The following is a 22530-nucleotide window of genomic DNA, read 5'->3' as shown; positions in this document are numbered from 1 at the left end:
GACAATGTCGGCCATTGGAAGTCTTCTCTCATTTTATCACTTCTGACATTCCTTGTACATACATTGTATTTTGAATACTATACCTAAAAAAGCACCACACAAGCAGCTACGCAAGTTCCATCAGGGTGTTTCCCCCTGCACAGGATTTACCTAGCCCAGGACATTTGCTCCCAAGTCAAGCCTGTGTAAGACAGTCTCATAAACAATATAAATTTGACTAATTTTTTTACAAAGATGAGAATGCTTCATACAGAAGCGTTGTGGGAAAGCAGCCAAGGGTTCTTCACCTACCAATGCCACTACCGAGCCGTTTCATTGCTCCCAGCACTACAAAGCCAACCCAAGGAAAAAGAAGAGAGGCGTCTACGCATTTCTGCTTCTTTATCACCTCCGACCATGCTCTTGATTTCCCTCTCACCACATTTTAAGAGGGTGTGTCATGTTAGGTCTCCTATTGCATCTTCAGCGAAGTGAGAAGGTGACAGAAGTAGGAAATGTGGTATTTTGAAGGAATCAGGCAGATTAGAGATGTACCTCCTTGGCCGCAAGCACTTTTTCAGGCTTTAGCTTCTAACCATTATTACTTCTTATACTTTCTCCATTAATTTAGAAGCCAAATGATATTTAGTGGTTAGTCTTCTAATACCTCAAACTCTTACTAGAAATAAAAACATGGAGTACTATAAACATGAAAATAAACAACTTCCCTAGTGCTGTATTTGCTCTCTCCAGCAGTCTTTAGATCAAGTCCAGCGGCTCTCTGGGAATATATGCTTATTGATCTCAATACACAAGTAACATAAAGGATGAAGATGAGACAAGCCTACATCAAAGGCTCCCAGCATACAGTATCTGCCAGCAATTCAAGTGCCCCTTCTCTGCCTTTTCAAGGCACCCACACAGAAACATTTTACGCAGCAATACTCTAATTAAGGCATTGCACTGCTTAGTTCTGTTATGCAGTCCCCAACCTGATACCCTGGCCGATACGCTCAGTCCTGGGGAACCCCACGGCTAAAGAGCCTTTTGGCGTTTGAAGACACTAAGCAAACCTCACAGCCAGCTTGCCAACCCTGAGGGAAGTGAGAGAAGGTTCCAGCTAAGACTATTCTTTAAGCTACCAGTTGAACTAGGACATTGGCTATAAAATACATGCGCACCCGCAGACTTTCAGCAACCTTTCAGTATTTTACTGGAAGTTCAACAGATCAACCTTTGCTAGAAACAAAGCAGCTGAAGGGGAACAAGGGGACGGGGCTGCTGTCAAAGCTGGGTCAGACCTTGCTTATGCATCAAAGCACGTAAATAATTTTGCACACACATGCCACTTACCTCAGTAAGATTTCTGAACAATACAACAGCTTATTTTGCCCTCCGACCCCGAACGAACGTCAGCCTTAGGATATATAAAAAGTAACGAACTGATTTAACCTAACAGCAGTGGACGTTAGTCATCTGTAGCTTGGACTAGCAAATAATTTCAATTATCATAGCCTCTGCATTATCTGAACACAAGCAGCATTATGGTTCCCTTTTAGGACTCCTACTCAGTCACGAGAGAGATCAACTTCTCAGTGTGACCTTCCCCGTTAAGAACAAAACCCAAGAACCCCAGGCCAAGCAGCTGCATTGCAAGCACTCAGCCTGCGAGATCCACGTGCACCCGGGAACACCACGTAAGGGTAATGCCACTTAAAAAGACAGCATTGCATCATAACTTCAGGTTTGTGATTTTTAGCTCCTTGTGCATAATTCTACCCCATCTTCCATTAAGTGAAACATGTGACGGTTACCTCTAAACATTTATTTAGATCTATGTACATAGGATCATTATGGAAGGTATGCATCATGCAACCAAGGAAATCACAGAAGAGTCTCATAAACAATATAAATTTGACTAATCTTTTACAAAGATGAGAATCACTAGGTTATCAAATCTCTCAGGTATAAATATTATGAGGTAAGCAATACTTAAGATGAGGCACTTAAACAATAACCCAAAAGGTAATTAGTGTACAAAATTATAAACAGGAACAGTTATTCATATTGCCCTCAGTTATATTTAAAAGTGATTTATATTCTATATACACAGTGTGTTACATGCCTTACACCCCCCTGCTGAAGCAAAACATTGAGGAAGTACGAAAGAAACCAAGTCATCATCGCATGCCATCGACTATAGCACAGGTAGGTGAGTATCCTGGAGTACACAGTGATACTGTGAAAAAACAGCGCCTCTCGGAAAGAATGTTTTTCTAGACAATCCCCCGTTTTCTGCTTGGAGAAAATATCTATGCTAACAGAAAGTTAACTTGGTATTAACATACAAATCTGCCAAGCCAGAAGAGAACCACCCTACTGTGTTCAAGGAAGGAATGCCAATTAGGACAGGATTTAAGCCTTAGTGGGATTTATGGTAATTAGAAATGTAACAAATTCAACTTTACAGAGAAATTAATTATGCCAATTAAAACACTTAGCAAGTTTTACTGGGAATTTCTACAGTATTATACATATATGGTGCTGATCAATGCCCGATTTATTAAAATTACTTAGGGCACCCTTCCAAGAAAATTTACCAAAGTAGTATAGGAATTCCAATTAAGATGTAAAATTAATATTTGCAATAAATATTTCCTTATCAGGATCCAGAGAGAGGAAAACAACACCCAATAAAAGAAAGAAAGCATTTATGTTCAGGTGGGGTGCATAAACATCTAAATCCCCATAACTGCACAGCTTGCTAGAGTTTGCCTGGGAAACGAGGTCAATATTCTCTAATAATATTAAAAAACCCAAACACTTTCAAAAGACTCAAGAATTCTCACTGCCAAACAGCTTGCATCAGCATGCCGTTTGTAACAAATCTGCAGGTTAATGGCATGGTAACTTATAATATGCTTCCTCCTCCGATGCTTTTTGAGGTGGGGAGGGAAATGGAAATTTCCAGAAGAGGTGAAGTTATTCCTATCCGAGAAGTAGCTGTATTTTGTGGGAACAATGACCCCAAGTTCACCTGATCTTATAACAAAGTAGCTCGGATTTTATTTTAGATGGCCTTCAGAGACCATCTATGTTTTACTTATATTTGACATTTTAAACTGAACAAATGCAAGCTACATTATGTCTTCTGTTTCTAAAGATAAGCCAGCTGAGTTTTGAAGTTTAAATGGAACAAAGTAAGAGCCACAGTTACTAGAGTAACAAAATTAAACTTGGCAAAAGTAATGAATTTTATTTACAAATATATGTACGAGGATTACAACAGAAACACACTAGGGAAACTCCATCTCAACAAAAGCAATGATTTATTGGTAATGGCATTAAATGAAACAGATTGACAGTCTCTGGTTATGGTCAAGCAATTATCCAGGAGTTGTAGATAAAAGTGAAGATCTCTGATTGTGATAAGGCCTTCCAGTGTCTTTTGCATCCTAGTGGCTCTCTCCTTTTTTGCCAACTACCTGATAAGAGAAAAAACCAGAAACAACGTTTAACCAAAAAAGTCCCACCAAGTATTTCTTAAAGTAAGTCTCAAAACAAACAAGTGCAACTGAATTTTCAACTAAGTTAATGCATTTAAGTAAGTCTCAAAACAAACAAGTGCAACTGAATTTTCAACTAAGTTAATGCATTTAAGCATGCATTATTGTCGCACTTGCAGAAGCTGCAAATCCCTCTAAAGGGTTAAGAGGGATGCAAGACACACAAGAAACCTTATCTTCAGTAGTCATACAGACAGCAGAACATCAGTCTTATTTTGAGAAGAGTCACAAGACAGTAACTGCAACAGAACAGACCACACTTAAAAATGTGTGTTATATACCAAGCATGCAACCTTAATACACTATATAAAATAGTATAGCGGGAAGAGAACCACTGGGTGCTCAAACGTAAGTTTGTTCATTTCCCTTGGCATCCTTGCCATGTACCTCACTGAGAACATTTACCTTACAACGCAGCTCAAACCTATAAAGAAATCCGGAAGTCACCTGATTTTCAGTTATTCCTTGTCAAAACGTTACTCCTTACCAAGTCTCCTTCCAATCTCCAATTCTGCAAACTCCACCTGGAATCAGAGTCAGCTTAGTGCTTCCCTTTTCTGAAAGGGCCACTGCCACCAGCCTTTGGTGAGCCCATTTGCCAGCCAACAGCAAGCGCGACTCCAGCACTCTATATACTGCTACGCAGGTTTAAAGTTAGCGTAGTTCACTGCAGAAGGGTATCCAGTCCCCTTCGTTAAGATAACTGAACGCAAAATCCTGAGAGCAGAAAATGATGCCATTTTAGTCACTTTTCTGAAAAGACTCAGACATAATTCTCGTGCTCTTGCAGACCCTTGAAAAAAATATCCATTTATAAGCCAAACCAAAATAAAAAGAAAATGAAGTCTTAAAGTTTAAGACTTCAAACTGCAGGAGAGATCTTGGGCAAGGAACTGATTCCCAATTCATTTCCATCTAACTAAAGAGCAGCACTTACGGCTCTGACTAGGTGTAGTCAGAATTCACATGACCGTAGATTTGAAGATTACACTAATGGAGCATAGAATTTCCCATTACTACTCATAATAATGCTGAAAACGAAGGAGTAAAACCTTTCTTGTATTCTAACCAATTGACTCCTATAGCAAATGTGTTAAGTATTAATGACCTCTGCAGTTAAGTGACAATATACCACGCAAGATTCATACGGTCAATAGTGAAATACAGAACTAGGGGGAAAAACAAAACAAACAAAACCCAAAACACCCACAGCCCTGAACTAGGGGAGTCTCATGGACCCGCTGGAAGTATTCTTCCCGATCCTTCCCTTTTTTTTGTTTCTTGTCAAACTTCAAGAGGGAGAATTTTTCACTAACTTAGCTGACCAAAAGCAGCTGGGTATCACCATCACAAAATAATTGAGGATCTACTGATGAAAAGTACTTTTAAAGACCATTTTCACCTCCAAGGAACCCTTGACCAGGAGCATTTACCAAGCTGTAAATTCAACCTAATGCCTAAGGTCAGGAAAATTCCAATCTGACAATGTGAGGAAAGAAGAAAAAAAAAAATCAGAAGCCCAATCACTTGCATTAAGATCCAATTAATCAAGTTAAAAAAAAAAAGATAGTTAAACTTGTCAAGAAGCAATATTTATTCTTTGTGTGTTTCCAAAGCACCAAACTGTGTTCACACACAGATTAAGAAAAAAGAAAAAAGAAAAAACACAGTTAAAATATTAAAGATTAGGTGTTAGCAAGTGTGGAACATCAATGAAAAATATTGCTATACCAGTCTGAGGCAGAAATTGACAACTCGCCCATGTGTATTATCTGTGAAAATCAATCACACTGATATGGATATTTTGTCATCACAGGTCAAAGAAACCCATTTTCCGACCATCCCACTCCACCTTCCCAAAAGGAAACGCGCTATTTAAACTTAAACCAAACAATTGTCATCATTCTTTTCTCTGAAGTAGATCCATTTTCCTTCCTTTTGCAGAAAAAACTGCCATCTAGTGCATTCTAAGGTGGTGGTTACAGCCTGTAATTCCCACACAAAAGATGATGGTTTTGGAGCAGGCTTTTCTTCAATCATTTGGCTTTTTCCCCAAGCATCAGTCCAGAGCCTGACAGTGAAGAAACCACAACCAACTCTACGGTCTATTACCAAGAATAGGACTGGAAACACTTTATTACTGAACCTCCTGGAGCAGAGTTGGCTTTGTTTGTGTGTTTTAAACACGCATAAAAAGGTTGAGCAAGGGAAATTAGTAGGATGCTGTTGGAGAACCCTAATCAGGCCACATATGTACAAACACTCACCAACTCCTCACTGCGTCTTCCCTGAGCAGGTGCCCAGTGCCACTAGAGGGACAATAAAGAGTAGTACTTTGCAGCCCATTCTGGCTTGCCTACTACCTACTGAAGGGTCACCACAAAGAACACTAAGCTCCAATAAGATACTAAAAAAGAGTCAAGTCTTGGTAGAGCATTTCACAAGCTGCATCTCAAACAGCTTTACAAAATTCAGTACAGGCTGAAAAATTAGTTACAGAAAATAATTTGTAAGAGTACTGTATGATATGCCTTTAAAATGTCAAGTTCAGGATAACAGTGGGATAGAAATTTGTTAAGACTGAACGGTAAAGAGAAGTGTTTAAGGTAACATTTGGAGTGGGGAATGGAGGGGAAAGATGAGTTCATGAGTCAGAAGATAGAGAAGGCTATTCCTGATGGTAGAAGGTGCAGAGAAGGTGGCTCTTGCATCAGTGCTGAGATTGTGGAAAGCGTGAAAGAGATGCTAGATGAGCAGAGGGAGCAAGGAAGGGAGTAGTGCAAGACCACTTCAATCTTATTATTACTTTTTAATTTCTTCTGCCTTTTTAGTTCTTTAGAAATGGGAAGTTAAGCTGAAAAAACAAACAAACAAAACATTACAAGAAAAAAAAAAAGCAGCAGCATGTAGTGCATATAAGCAGTTATGAATAGAAAGAAAGCCTTCACTCAAGAGGGGACAAAAAAATATCCCACAACCTGTCGATATTCATCTATGCCCCAACCTCAAAACTAAGCAGCGGTATGTTTTATTTATTAATACCAGAAATAAACAAGAACTATGTTGGACATCAATGGTTGCATGCTCTTCCAAAAACAAAAGCATGTTTACAGGTTCACCACACGGTTCACAGGAACCTAGCTAATACTAAGCTATCAATCAATAGCAAAACACCCACAGAACTTGTACCTTTACACTTCTAGCTGTCTGCCCCACAAAGCAGTCCAACTGAGCATCTTTAAGCATCAGAAGCAAATCTCAAATGCAATCTACTACAACTCAAACGCAGTCTACTGTAGTAGTTTGCATGATCTGCCTTAAATCAGACCCTGTGTGGCCAAGAAACAGCAGCATAAACACTTCTAGTGTTAAGGATATTTTTTAAAAACAAACATGCCTTTAAAATCAAGCTTTTCCAAAAGCACTTCAGAATATATTAGATATGTATAAGAAGGGAATATTCATCCTAGTCCTCCGCTGTTGAGGGCCTCTTCATTTAAATAGGGCAAAGAATAGGTCTCTCCCCACTACTCTCTGTGCTTAACTCACTACGCTGCAGTCAGTTCTAGGCAGGAATTTTTTCCTTGGTGTCCCCCTTTGCCACCATTCCAAAGACTTCCCTCCTCCCCAGAGGATAAAAATCAAGTTGTGCAAGGAGCAGGATACACACAACATACTAAAACAAGTTTTAAAGCAGCTTTTATAACTTTACTCACTCAATCCAGCAATACCAACTGCATGCAAGAAAATGAAAGAAGTTTTTTACAGCGAGACCAATCATTCACTGGAACAGCTTCCACAGGGACACAGCCGAGTCCCCATCGCTGGAGGTTCTCAAGATGCGATTGGACAGGGTGCTAGGTAACCTCATCTAGGCTGCCTTTCCCATGCAAGGTTGGATCAGGTGATCTTCTGAGGTCCCTTCCACCCTGGGCTGTTCTGTGATTCTATGTATGTCCAAACTAACTTGAGGCCAAAATCACCAGTGAAGGACTGACTTACCTACACCTGCTTAGCACTTCTGTTATTTTTCAGAGTAGATGAATTTCAGCTTTCTATTTGATAGTATAAGGACTGGAAACAATGCCTCATTTATATTAAACACATGAACTGACTCCCTGATCAAGAAGAGGTGATTCTTCTTACAGCCCTGTTGGTGTTAGCAGAGCACCACATGAGCAAACGTGAGTTTTCAACTGTCTGAAGGACATGGGAGCTGCAGTTATGCACCTTAATAATCAACAGCTGAGTGGTAAGCTGCTGTAACTAAAAGTGTGCATTCACACACCCCAATTGGGAAGCAAAATACATTAGCCTGAACCTTAGCAGAAGTCATTCAAACCAATGCGTTGTTTTTATTTTTTACTTTGAAACTGAACATGCATACAATCAACTGAGCAGCGATGTGATCAATCATAAAAACATGACTGGAATCACATTCATGTCCACTTCCTAAGTCAAGCCCTTCAAATAAGATATTTAACAGATTCTTACAAACACTTCTCAAACTCAGGGAAAAAAGCATTCCCCCATCTTGTTAATCATATTGCAATACTATTTCTATCACAATTAGAAGAGAAATATGAACAGTAGAGACAGACTGAGATAAGGGAGTGAGACAGATGAAAGCAGTGAGGAGTAGTGTGGGTAACTACTCAAGGAGATGAAAAGAAAAATAAGGTTTCCCAGTTAATCTACAAACCTAAATATAATTAATGCCCAACGCTATATTAAGGTTTCATAACTGACAGGATCACTGGAAGAGAGGAAACAAAAGTTAAAATTCTTAAGAGCACTGCAACTCTGCCAGACTACACATCCCATTTGCTACGATGAAATATTTTAACAGTCTAATATTAAAACTACATGTTCAGGAAGCAAAATAGGAATATTACATATAGCATTGATAAGTATCTGAATTGAGACAGGATTAGCCACTTCGTAACCCAGTAACGCCTGCTCCTCTATTGAAGGCCGTTCTGACCAGTTCCTTCACATCCTGACGTTAGCAGTACAATGCTAACACCGTGGGACTGTTTGGTTCATACACAGTCTTGTAGGTTTGCGCCCCTTCCCCTTCCATTTAAATGGACGTCACAAGACACAAAGGCACACTCCTTGATGGTGCCAAGACATTCACCTGCAAACTTTAAGGAAACCAAAATTGTTAACTGGCATAGTATTTACCAGGCCATACAGCAGCTTCCAAGCATCCACGCTGCATCTAGAACAGAGATTTGTAAATCCCCTCTAACTACAGTAGAGGGCTGAGATGCCTGGAGATCCATGCTATTTTTAATGCCTTTATAGGGTTGCGTGAGGGCATGTGTGAATTAAAAAACCCACTCCCCACACAAACACTGACTAGAGCTCAGACTGTTAACAGCAGTCAGTTTCACACTAAGGCAGTACTTCAGTACTGTGTCCACCAAACTAACATTCTGTCTGTCCATGCAACTTAAAATACTGTAGGAAACATGTTGTGCAGGCTCAACACTAGTCTCAAACCCATGTTACATTCTACAAAAAAAACTGAATTGCTTTACCAAGTGCACCCCAATCAGGATTATCAATTAAAAAAATAAATCACTACTTTAACAATCAGAAGGTCAGGTTTAAAGAGTGCACCTGTTGAAAATAAACTCTCAGTACTATGGAAAGCACAACTAATTTACAGAGTTTACAGAGAACCAAAAGTGAGACAGAGATCAAATACTGAGTCAGAGTCCCATCCCCTCACAACAATACTAGAAAGTACTGCAGATTAACAATGTTAAAATAGTAATTGCACAACTCATTGCAGGGGATGCCCTAATACCACAAGTACTGACAAAAAAGCCGTATAAAACAGAAAGTGTAAGCAGACTGTAAATCAATTAACGTATTTCTAGTTTTGGAAGAATTGGAAGTGCTACATTAGGGAGGTCTAGAATTGATAGCCAGTTAATTTTAGTACATTAGAACAACTTTTTCAGTGACTTCTAGTTTCACTGAAAGGCAGCAGAACTTGTTAAACTTCCATTTATTAACTTATTACCTGCAAAGATATTATGTTTTAAATGTACAAGTTAAGATCAAGTTTTGACATTAAAAATTCCAAGTACGTGACATGTTGGTGAGTGTCAGTGTTTTTAACCTTCTGAAGTTACAGATTATTTGTATAATAAATTCTGTGGTGCTTTCCATGTTACTGGTCACCTACACAGTAGTTTGTAGGCAGGTGTTACAGCAGTATGTGCCCTTTTATAAAGGCTAGTAAGTTTTAAAGCAGTTTATTTTAAAAGACTTACTACATTTTGAAAAAGTTGTAAGTAGCTTTGAAGTTTCAATCCTTTCAAACCTGTTTCACATTCTCAAAAAAAAAAAATCAAGAATTGAGAGTGCCTTATTGTTCAGCACTAGTGTTACAGTATGACTTTAGACATGTTTGCTTCTTCATTTCCTCTTTAAAAAGCAGATATGTTTAATATAACAAGACAACTTGTGACCAAATATTTTTCAGATCTCAAGCTTACTTAATGCTGCCCAGTGAAAAAATCCTTCAAAGTAGAAGTCAAGTCAATCACAAGGAGTCTGTTTAATTTGTACATGCAATTGCTTCTCTGCTTCCTGAACACCATCAGAAAGCAAGTTTCAAAAATCAAGACATAAATCTCACAGCTGTTAAAAAACCTCAATGTTGTCTATAATGTATGTAACTTGACAGGCCCTCAAGTTTTCATATATACACATTCTTATCTGTTATTTTTACAAAGTTGATGAACAAAAGCTTGTAAGCAAGACCAAAGATCTGTAAGATAAAGCTACACATTTTCTTTTGGATGCCAAAACCACCTGAAGTTGTGGAACTGTAGCAACAACTAAGTGTACTTGTTCCATCAACCCATTTTTGAATAGGTTTGAAACGTTCAAAAGTGCGTTTAAGAAAGAGGACTCACTCGCTTGAAGTCATTCATATTTGTTGCTTGGACTGGAGTTCCAATAAACGTGAAGTATGTAATTCTTGTTGTCTCTTCATCACCATGATTGGATTGGACAAACAACTAAAGAAAAAAAACCCAAACACGAGTTAAGGTAAACTGTTCATCCCTGAATTAATACATAAAAGCGCTAGGTGCCCAAGATTTTTGAACTAACCAAATTAACACTTTTTCCAATTATAAAAACCTCTGCAACCTTTAGAGAAGCTACTATCCTCTTATTTTAAATAATAATGATTATATAGAATGCTATTATTTTCATGATAGTTTGTTACAACACCCACACAGCTTGGATTTTCCCAGCTTCCACTTTCGACCCGAGACCACATTCAGCAAACAAAAACAGGATCTAAGAAGTCACAATTCACTATTCACTGGAATCTGGCTTGAACTAAAGTAAATATCAATTTAACTGACTTGCTGAAGCCCCTAAGACTATTCATGTGTAGTTTACTACTACAGCTTGCATAATTATGTGTTTTACAGCATGAATACTAGATCTATGAAGTTATTTTAGGGTTTCAAACAAATATCAAGCTTCTTTTGAAATATGAACTAAGGAATTATTGCTGGAACCTTTTAAAGTAGACAAATGAAAGAACAATTTTTTGCATGAAGTAGTATTAGTAAGGAACTTGGGAGCTAGAAGAGCAATGAGGTGTTTATGGATCTTTCCACACTTTATTGTGAGCATGGAGAAAGAAGGAATGAGAAAGAAAGCAAGTAGTGGCATCAGGAGCAGAGGGAAAAAAAAAAAGGAGAGGGAGGACAACAGGTGGGCAAGGGACAGCATGCATCACGCCCTTTCCACAAGCCATAGTCAGTATCTGTGAAGATGCTCTTTCTGCCTCAGAAATTGCCTGTGCCACAGACCACGAAACACTGGAGGGTACGCATCACTACATGCTTGCCCTATACTTAGAAATTTTTTTGTGACAACACAGGATGCTTGCAAGTGCATGGTAAGCAAGATGGACTGCTGATCTAGACCAGTACAGACATTCAGCCCTCCAAGCGGCTTCACTGTATTTGGAAGACTGTGTACTTTCCTATACAAACAAGATGTATGGAAGGTGAGGGTTGAAATGCTGAATAAAGCACTCTTCAGACAGAAAGAAACAGAAGAGCATGTCAAGGACCGACTTTTGTCAAACAGAGGTGAACCGCAGCGTGTTCAGAGGTTCTGTCTCAGTAATAATATGAAAAGTTCAAAAGTACAGAGAAAACAAATGCCACTGAAGTAGCAGTAATGAAGAGAAGCACACAACAAATGGGGAAAAACAGCATTAGATATGGTGAATTATATGGATTAGAAACTACAGGGTATAGAATTAATAATAAAAAAATAGGTAAGTTAACTAACAAACCTAGCAGTGATATATATATATATATAAAGTACAAACTTGCTAATACTGACATGGAAATGTTCAGTAAGTATTTCTGATTATACATGGCAGAAAAGCAGGACAATTTGTGTCTATGACAACCATGCCTCCTCCAGTTCATTAGGAACCAAATGGAAGATTTTTATCCACAGGACTATGTAAGCGAGCAGAACTATCACCCACACTGAAAAGCCAGGCGGTGGACAAGATGACTGGCCATCTCATTTTTAGGAGGTCTTAAATACAGAATCCAGGTTTAGCTAGGAAACAAGGGGAGTGTTACTGCAATGCCCACATGTAAAGACTGCAAACAAGCAGAACATCTATTTAATCACCTTATCACTTGTATGGTGTTTGCACATCATCCTGTCTAAAACTGACACAGGGTTTTATTAAAGAACAAATACGTAACTTGTCCTTGTCAGCACAGCTTTGTAGAATGTAAGCCTACGTGACCAATCTCCATTTCATTTGGAGGAGGATAAAGGTGGTCGCATTTAAATAATTGCTAGTAAAACATTGCTAAACATGAAAGTAGCTGACTGATCTAAAATGCAGTCCAACAATAGTAATTCAGAAGTTTACCAGAAACCTTTTTATATGAGAAAGTGTGATGAAAAGATTGAGGGTGGATCAATGTTTTAGAGTTACCTGCAACTCATAATAAGCTGGTGATTTCTGTGGCCAGCCCACTAAAATACAGTTTAATTCAATCAACTCTAAGTCCATACATTTGCAAATGCGTAATTCAGGCCATGAAAAGCATTTCCATAGAAAACAATTCAGGGGTCATACTGGAAAAAACAGTTCAACGCAATACTGCAGGAAACAAGGCTAGTGCAGCACCAGGATGATGCCAAGCATAAAGCAATTCCAGCATCAATTTAGTCATCACACGTACTGCACTAGAACCTGTATTTTTAAAGTGGAAGGGAAGAAACTGCACCTGCATTTAAGAGTCAAAAACCCTATGTGAAATCTGTGGAAAGTCTCTTACAGCAAGAGAATTAGAGAGCTCATTAGAAGACAAAGGTGCTTTGATTACAGCATTTAAGAACCCTCACAGAGAGCAGGTACAGAGTTTAAAGACATTGCAGCTACTTCACTTGATACTCAGAGAATTCTGTCATTTCTGCAATCAGATTACTGAGAAACTGGATTCCTTGCCTCCTCAACTCTTCAAATGAAGACAAGATGCCTTTCAAGAAGGTAGTTAGTAAAAACCAAGTTGTGTTAAACAGCACACTAGCTCATGAAGAGGTGAAAGTGAACCTTAGGTCCCATACTAGGTCAAGAAACCTTGCATGCACACGGCCTTGTCTCACCTTAAATTCCTGAAATACTTCTGGCATAAATATACAGTATGCAATCCGCAGAGAGAAACTAAGAACATTTACAGTGAAATCAACAAACAGGCAGAGTGCTTTAAAAGCCTATGAAGTTTTCAGCCTGCACAGACCTCAGAACAGAAACTTTACTTACAGTTACACTGTTAACATTCTGAAATTTTACATAGCGAAGCTGGACAATACCATCTTCTTTAATGTCATCTGGTGTCAGCTCCAGGGCTTGAGTTGGTTCACTTCTTTCTGCTTCTTCAAAATCCATAGATCGAGGAAGGTTGATAAAGATTTTTATGTACTTCGGACCTTGCCCTGTGTTAAAATATAGGAGTGGTATTCCATTGTTTAAATATATTTTCAAAATGCTGCTTGAGAAGCCCTTGCTTATCACAGTCTCTAGACACCACTCAAGGATGGCAAGAGCTTCTATAGTTCTATTCTCTTATCTGCCAATCCTACATCACCCTGGATATTGAAGGACATCCAAAGTTGTACTACTCGTCCACATGTCAGAGACAGAATTCTACAAAAAAATTCCAATAATAAAAAGTCTAAAAAGAATAGTTTTGCTGTGTCATAACACTGGAACATTTTATGTAATTTTCTAATGTAAACTGAGTTACCATAAAAACTAAGCTATACCTTTCAGTAGCTCTCACATTAATTCTTGAATTAAATGTAAGTTTCTCTTTGCAGCATATCGAACTATAGTAAATGCTTGTATTTGTGTCATACCAAATACCCATGCATGAGGTCAGTGGAAAATGAATGAGATAATTTGTTATGGAATTAATTTACAAATGTACTGAAGCTGCTGTGGGATTCTCAGAAGGTGAAAGGTTCCAGGGACAACAGTGTCATTTTTAGAAAATTCAGCTAAACATGGGCAAAACTTTGGTTTCAAAGATATGATTAAACAGACACTTCACTCACCGTTATCTGGCCCCTGAAGTTTCATAGAATAAAGCTTGACAGGTTGACTAAAAGCTACAGTAATAAGCAGCTGTGAAGAAAAAAAGTTGCTGTTAAACACTGTTTTCTTCATTCTTAAAAACAAACATAGCATACCAATTAATTAGAAATAAGTCTGAGCTTTGAAATAAAATTAAGTACTTACCTTCACTATATTCCACACATGCACTAGTCTGTCACTTTAAAATATCAGCAAATGCTACTCCGCTTGGAATTTTTTCCATACATAAAGGGATGTGAAACTGGAAATGCTAAAACTACCTTTGTATACTAATTTTACTTACATCCTACCACTATCTCCCACTCTTACTTACACTACCATAAGAACATAAAGTAGGCAAGTTCGTAAAAAAATGCTTGCAGACCAGACCATCATTGAAAACATCTCATTTAAAAATATCTACTGTACCTGCTCATCACAGTCTGATTCCAAGTAGGTAGAGTCTTTACGTAAACAATTATCAAATCCGTGCTCATCACTCTCATTAAGACATTCACAGCCGGCTTTATTGATAAATGGCATTAAATCCATCTGAAAGTAAAAGCAAGAGCATTGCTGAGTGCACAATAAGTGCGCCATGAACTCATCTGGGATTAGTAAGCATTGGAATGAATGAAATTCTTCACTCAACAGATTAAAATAACAAGACACACAGAAAACCTCAGGGGCTTATATCAAAAGACACTACAAAAAAAAACTATGAATGCTATAGTAATCGGATGTATCCTGTTCATAACTGAACAACATTTTTCCCCTCCATTCAAAATCCTGCACCCCTGGTACGCATGCTTGCCATTCTGTGAATAAGAAATTGGGCACAGGGAGAATTTTCAGATACTCTTTTGATAAACAAGACTACAGTATCATAAGTCACACCACAACACAGACAAACTGACATTAGACCTGGAGCTATGATCAACTTAAGAGAAAAAAAAACAGAAATGGGCCTCCCCAAAAATATACTACATATTGCAGAACAAATTAAAAGACCACCACTATAGTTCTTACCAGGCTTTATATGCAAAGCTAGTCTTACTTTACTTCTTTTTCAGCACTGTATACAAATTAACTTTATGAAACCTTTTCCTACTCCTTTCTCCATATACTTTGGTAAAAAACACAGAACAACAGAAAACAGAAGCTACGCTATTCACCATGAACCAGTTTGTTTTACTGCTCAGCTCTTTCGTAAAGGGTCCAACTAAAAGCTGTAACATATAGGCATTCTCAGATTAAAGCAGACCGCTATTCATGCTCCAAGCCATTTAAAAGGTGGTATTATTGCAGAGGCAGAATAATCCGTATCAATTTCCAGATAACCGGAATTTTCTGTCTGCAACTAAAGTAAACCAAGTCCAAATGAAGCACAATCAGATATGAAATACTTGATTTTTAGCCTGGCTTAAGGCCTGAAGACAGAATATCAACATCTCACACCATAACAGTATAAATTCAAGATCAGTGTACAGTCATAGAACAGTCCAGACATAAGAAACTAAAGGAACTTTTAGGGTGACAACCCAAAATACCCTTCTTAAAGGCATATATTAGGTCCCAAATAATAATATACCACTCTTGAAAAAAGCACACACTAGCTTGACAATTACTGCACACGACAACTCAGGCTATAGCTTCACAGTACAAACAGAATCCGAAAACAGGCTGCTGAGAGAATACAACTCATTTCCTGTATGCCACTTTCCTTAGCTCTTCCAACTAGTTATTCTGAGAAAAAAAAATACTTATCCCCCTCCCAACATCCAAATGAAGGCTTAGCTTGCAACTCGCATGCTCAGTAAATACAAGGTAAGAAAAGAGGAGGAACACAGAGCTGCACAAGAGAATAAAGATACTTTCCTGGAGCCAAGGGCAGTTTGGGTCAAGCATATCCTAAAATAGCATTTCAGCCTACCACTTACAGGTCAAATGGAATTCCTGCTTGGCTCATACAGCCCTGAACATGCTCAGGATTTGATTCGTAGGGGTAAGACGCCACCTCCTACAAGATTAACTTTTAATAGAAGATGATGTGTTCATCTCAAAACCGATCTAACTAAGCAGACCTGAACTTCCTACTTGAATGATTTTCAGTGCATTTAAGACTCCAAAGCTAACAAGCTGAACCTTTGTCTTTTGACATTCCCATGACAAACCCAGATATATTATATCCCATTATAAATGTAAGTATCACATATAAAGTGAAGTGCAACACATGCCACGGAACAGCTAGCAAGTAGCTGAACTGTTAGAAATCCAAGTGACCCGTGCCCTTGCAGTTTATTTAAATGAGATATATCCAGCTGGATTTGTACCCTGCTTACATTTGCCTGATAGGATATGGCTAGCTATGAATTTAAAATACTTAACCTCCAAAAAACCTGGTTTTGCAACAACATAATTTTGGGTTCTATAGATACTCATCGCAGCTAAGTTTAACGTATTGGATTTGCTAATGCAAACTAATATGCACACTACAGCAACTAGCTAAGCACTGAACTGTGACATACCATTTAGGCGAAATGTAATACACCATGTAACTAACTGTGTTTACACTTTTGGTAGAACAATAGACTATCTCATTTAAGGAGTAATATTACACCAAGGATTGCTTGGAGAATACCACCTAAGACGACAGCTCTAGGAAAGTGTTTTGTCACATCAGGGTTCTCATTTACATGTGTTTGTTAGTACAGCTGTCAGATAGGCTTATGATTTGCAACACACAATTGCCTTCAGGTAACATGAAAACACGCAGAACACGGTGAAAATAATTTCCTGAGAGCACCAATATTTCTAAGTGGATTGCTCCTTACTGGAATTTTGGCCAAAAATTCAAGTATCCCTACAAAGTTTCCATTTACCTAGAAGACAGGGGCAAATCATGCAATGATAAAAAAACCTGTTCATGAATACCAATTTTTAAATTCTTTGAAAAAATGTTAAAATCAAGTTTTAGTTATGAGATATTTTGATGCAAGGTTTAAAAACCATTCAGTTGGAGAACATATAATTTAGAAATGTTCACTTTTCTTTTTTACAAATTACTACGAAGTTACAAGTTATTTACTTAGTTTACATTATCTGTGAATGCCTGATCAGTGATCACTGGAGTGATATGCAGTACCCCTACGGAAGCAAAATTATATGCATTAAGCACTAAATTGAAAGCAAGTTCACATTCAAGAAGAAGTAATTCTTGTATGCCGCTTAGACCAGGCACACAATCTTTTCCAAGTATTCCTGTGACATTTTTTACTTTATATATTTTTATATCCTTGTCATTCTTTTACAGGCAAGAAGAAACCTAAAGAGAACACTTGGTAGTACCATCCACTTTCGCAAACATTAGCAATTAGGCAAAAGAAAATATATAATGAGATATCATTTAACTAACAATAGCGTCCCAAAGGCATCCTATTTTCAGGGCAAGCTGCTATAGAGGAAGATGGAGCTGAACTGTTAGGAAGGTTAATTCCTTTGGCAACAGAGTCTCTCCCTTTTTTTTTTTTTTTTTTAAGAGATGAAAGAAAGAGGATTAAAGAAAGGGTAGGGAGCAAGAAGAAAAAAGGAAACCCCCGAATGAACCTACCACCACATAAACAACAGAGAGGATTTCTTAAGGAACAATGAGAGCAACTTTTCAACATTTTTGACAACCATGTCTAACAACGTCTTTTCCCATGGACATTTTTACACTTTAAAAAACGTTTTGGGAAGACAGATCGGGATGCCTGAGAAGAAGAAAGCAGAACAAGCAGCTGCAGCAAGAAGTTCATCATAAAACATTAAATTCATTATTTTAATGACTAAGGGATATGCATGGAGATTTTTCTTAAAACATTTTACAATTCTATAACCATACTTACTAAATATGTACATGTTAATTTTTTAATTTTGTCTGAAAAAGGAAACCCAGACAAGCGATCTTCTCAGAGCCATGGGGAACCTGCAATTTTGCCTGAAGTATTATTATTTGACTTAGAGTATGTTTAGAAAGCAATAGGTATTTTTTTTTTAAACATTCAAGTTACACAAACATTAAAAAAATTATCTGAAGAGATGCATACATATCCTTTTGGGATATCTGTATCTTCACTGTTTCCAGGATCATTCTCCAGGTGCTGTTTAATTTTTTCTTCTAAACCTACAGCATCTGCTCCTTGATACTGGTCGATTCGCACTTTGTTTCGGAAAAACAGAAATGTCGGTGTTGCTGATATATTATTGGTAGCAGCTGTTCCCTAGAATGCATAAATTAGTTACAAGTATTACCTAAGAGTATTACCAATATTAGACAGAAACATTAGCTTGCTTCACCTAGATAAGAATGCACACACTAGATGCAGAAGCTACATCACCTCAAACATCACAAACAATATTTGTTATTTTATAAACAGCTTTAACTTGGACAACAATTTTAAGTTATTTTAAATTCTTCAGATCCTCCTAATCCTTTACATATTTGGGCATTCTTTGAATGGATTTCCCATTGTCAGTAGATTTGCTGGTACACCATAAAAATCATATTACTCATTTGCTCTCCAAAGTGGAGGACAGCTTAATTTAACACTTCTATTTTACAAGCTTTCTTTACACCTGCATTCCTCCCTCTCTCAAGCCACATTCATGCACACCCAGGAATTGCAGCCTGCTGCTGCAGAAGGTAAATTCCATTTGATTTCTACCTGTATTCATACCTGTTACGCACCCATAGTAGTTTTTCCAAAACTTCCCATAATTTAGTGTCATTTGCAAACATTGTTTCCACTTTGATGTTCATCTCTCTCCACTATAATTTGTAGTAATTCAAGACACTGCCTTTCAACATACCATTGTTAATTTTTGTTAATGACCCTTCAGTCAATCAATAGCTCACCTGCAACACTGTTGTCTGTTAAAAACAGTTGAGTAGTACTTGAGAGGAATCTAGTCCCACTAATCATATCAGTTTATTGTATTTTTCGTTTTGCTCAATAATTACACCAGTATTTGTTTGGAAAGACTTACTCTTTTTAATTCATACTGGTGCTATATTCTACATTCAACGGTATTATCTAAGTAGTACAAGCAGCAGGAACTGTCAAACTGTCTGTGCACTGCTTAAATGAAGGACCAGTTACCACAGTAGTAACTGCAAGAATACTTTTCTAAACAAAAATGTTGTTTGTTCACATCTTTGTGCATATCCTAATTTTGGAGAATTTTACAACATGGTTATTTGTGATTCACCAACCGTGTCAACAGCCACAGGATACTACTCTTAGTATACTGTCTGAACAGTTTTTCTTCAAGTTTCCCATTCACTACATTATCTGCTCTTTCGCTTACAACTGAAAATATGTTTTTGAATACCAACCTGGCATTGATGCACATCTACCTCCAAAAAAGTTGCCTGGGGATATTTGTTACTCAGAGCATTGAAAGCTGGGGCTATCCTTAAACAAGGGCCACATCTGTGAAAACAACATACAGTTTAACTTAAGTCAATCTTTTTTTGAAAAACGTCTGCCCCAAATAGAATTAGCACATTCATGTTCTTACTGATATCCTTGGTACATGTAAAAATAACCTTCCTACCTGGCTGACAGATGGTGAGCAATCCTGGTGATACAATTAAGAATGACATTTAGAAAAACATCATGAAGTGTTAATTCCCACTTCCTCAGACAGCATCAATGTCACATGGTTAGCTTCACCTATTAATTAATACCAACTTCCTATTTTCCATCTAATGGGTTTAGCTCCAGCATCTATTACCGCAAGCCAAAGTCCTGCTAACTAAAGTGACATAAGGGAGGGCAAAGAGTTGCCTGCTTCTCCTGAAACAGCAAAAAACACTCTTAACAGAAAACTAGTACTAGCACTCCACATTACCTCCTATGAAAAAAATAGTATTTACAGTAAAATCTACATATGACTTGAAATATTTGACAGTAATAATGTATCAAACCTTTAGCAGGAATCATAAAATTCTTACTACAATAAATCTCACTTACTACAACTGTAACCAGTTGCTACCATATTTATTTGGCCCTGGTAGAACAGACCTGACTTCTGCTGACTTAACTGTATCACCTTGGCTGATAATATGTATTTATTAATTATTATACTTTTGCTGGCATATATGAAGTGTACAGATGCAACTATTCCTGCAAAGGAATACTCTCACAACTCAGCTTGCTGTGAAAGAAGCAATTAAAAAGCAAAACAGAAAAAAAAAACAAAACAAAACAGTAGAAACTCCCTCCAACAGCATATCAACACAGGCCGTTATCTAAAGCAGAGAGCTCTGTCAATGTGAATCTGCCAACACATATAGCTGCAAAACAGCACAGACAAGATCTGCTTCACCTTTCCTATTCTCTCCTGACAGAGGGTATGGATCCACCGCAGCATAGCAAGGCAAACTCACAGATATTTATACGTTAAGACATCGAGCCATTAATCTAACTGGAACCTAATATATCAGGTTGTCTGTAACCAAAATACTTTCCTGGGCACACGTGTACGCAGTATTACTGAGATCACCAACACCTCTACAGTTATGGGTGAAGTTGACATAGCTTAAAAAAAAAGCGCCCCAATCCCATAACTAAGCAGCAATCAGACATCAGATGCGTGTCTATGAATGCTTTTTTCAGTACCCATTCAGACACACAGCTCGTGATTCTTGTGGCCTCTTCCAAGTATAAACATCTTTCACAACATTAGACCTGAAGTCTTTTGAGCTCCAAACAGCCATTGGAAGTGGAATGGTTCAACTGTACATTTAAATAAGGGGTGGAAAGATGAAGAAAAAGAGTACGGGCATTAAAAGCTAGGACTTTGACAACAATGAGGAGCACTTTGAAGCCCAGGACCTCCAACACTATCGCTATTCTCCCTAATTCCACAGATTACTGTGAATAATTGAATTGCTGAGATTTCCTTTGGCCGCCAACTGAGCCAGATTACACTACATTTGTATTTCAAACCCCCATTGAGTAGGGAAAAAAAGGACATCTGCTTGCCCTGGGCAAAAAGGATGGGGATCCAGCTAAGTTTTATTAAGGCAGAAGATGTTTTTAACAGAAACCAAGAACGATGCAGTTCTCTCCACCCTCTCTCAACAGTGGCTTCCTGACCTGCAACTGGATTTTAAGCCAGCGTAGCGTCTGATCTCCTCAGAGCACCTGAAGAACGGCAGGTTCAGAGGGCAGGGGAAGTTGGCTCAGCTGCAAAAAGGTGAATTTAACACCAGAAATCGAAGCACCATTCTGATTCTATGACTACGCTTATATACTACAGACAGAGAGTGTCACTAACGTTGAAGAAACAATTAGTTCGCGGCTCTTACCCGCAGCAGCTGGTTAGCGACCAAAATGATACAGCATTTTGCCAGCTAACTGCACTTCTCAAGTTTAAAACCTTGCCTCGCATCAAAATAAATAAAAATACCAAAACCCTTCTAGGTCCCCAGCGGGTCCCTCGCTCCCGGGGAGCCTCCTCAGCCCCAGACCAGGGCGGGAGCGGCAAGGGCGGCTGACGGGGCGGCGAGGAGACGCCTCCCGGTGGGTCAGGCCCCGCTCCCGCTCTCCGCCGCCTCAGCGGGAACGAGGCCGCGGCGGGGGGCCTGGGGGCAGGGGCGGCGCGGGGAGCGCCCCGGGGCGGCGGCCGCCGCCCCGGGGCGCTCCCCGCGCCGCCCCTGCCCACCGCGAAGGGAGCCCGTATCCCGCCCTCCTTCCCTCCCTCACTCACCCCCGCATGGTGAACTTCACCACGGCCAGGCGGGAACCGGCAGCGCTGAGCTCGGGCTGGAACTCGGTGTCGTTCGCGATCACCTTCACGCCCACCATCCTCGCCGGGCGGCGGCGGGGCCCGCGCTGAGGAGGGGGCGGAGGGGGCGGTAGCGGCGGCGGCGCCGGCCTGCTATCTGCAGCGTCACGGCGGTGAAGGGGGCGCCCGGCATGCACCGCTCGGCTCAGGGCGCAGGCGCGCCCGCCACGCCGCTGCCAGCCCGGGCCCGCCGGGCGGACATCTTGAGGGCGGGGCGGGGCGGGGCGGGGGGCGCCGCCTCTCGCGAGCGCCGCGCCCAGCCGCCGCCATTTTGGGAGAGGGCAGCGAGCGAGGGGGTGAAGCCGCCGCCAGGCCGTCAGCCATTTTAGTTGGGGGCAGGCGCGGCGAATTGCGGGAGGGGAGGTGCGCCATCTTGGTCTGGGGCAGACAGGGCGGGAGGCAGCTGAGGAGAAGGAGGAGGGCGGGAGGCAGCTGAGGAGAAGGAGGAGGAGGAGGAGGAGGAGGACGACGACGACGACGACGACGACG

General features: G+C 39.5%; 1 protein-coding gene across 9 annotated transcripts; it reads right to left on the bottom strand.

Annotated features, from left to right (window-relative positions):
- Positions 1-1783: 1783 nt before the first annotated feature.
- Positions 1784-22176, bottom strand: LOC143172289 (thioredoxin-like protein 1). 9 transcript variants are annotated; one of them, XM_076361549.1, is made up of 10 exons: positions 21964-22175; positions 19583-19679; positions 18294-18467; positions 14635-14757; positions 14187-14256; positions 13393-13565; positions 10484-10588; positions 4033-4069; positions 3717-3784; positions 3290-3464 (listed from the first exon to the last, which is right to left on the bottom strand). In XM_076361549.1, exons 1-9 carry the CDS (start codon positions 22059-22061, stop codon positions 3771-3773), a joined length of 891 nt encoding a protein of 296 aa, XP_076217664.1. In that variant the 5' UTR covers positions 22062-22175; the 3' UTR covers positions 3290-3464; positions 3717-3770. The 9 variants fall into 9 exon arrangements, with proteins under 9 accessions (XP_076217660.1, XP_076217666.1, XP_076217664.1 ...); XM_076361545.1 differs by lacking the exon at positions 3717-3784 and having other exon boundaries at positions 1784-3464; positions 21964-22171; XM_076361554.1 differs by lacking the exons at positions 3717-3784; positions 4033-4069 and adding an exon at positions 8248-8301 and having other exon boundaries at positions 21964-22174.
- Between the last annotated feature and the right edge of the window lie 354 nt (positions 22177-22530).

The sequence above is a fragment of the Aptenodytes patagonicus genome, chromosome W, assembly GCF_965638725.1.
Source record: "Aptenodytes patagonicus chromosome W, bAptPat1.pri.cur, whole genome shotgun sequence".
Lineage (NCBI taxonomy): Eukaryota > Metazoa > Chordata > Aves > Sphenisciformes > Spheniscidae > Aptenodytes > Aptenodytes patagonicus.
This window is presented reverse-complemented; position numbering and strand designations above follow the sequence as displayed.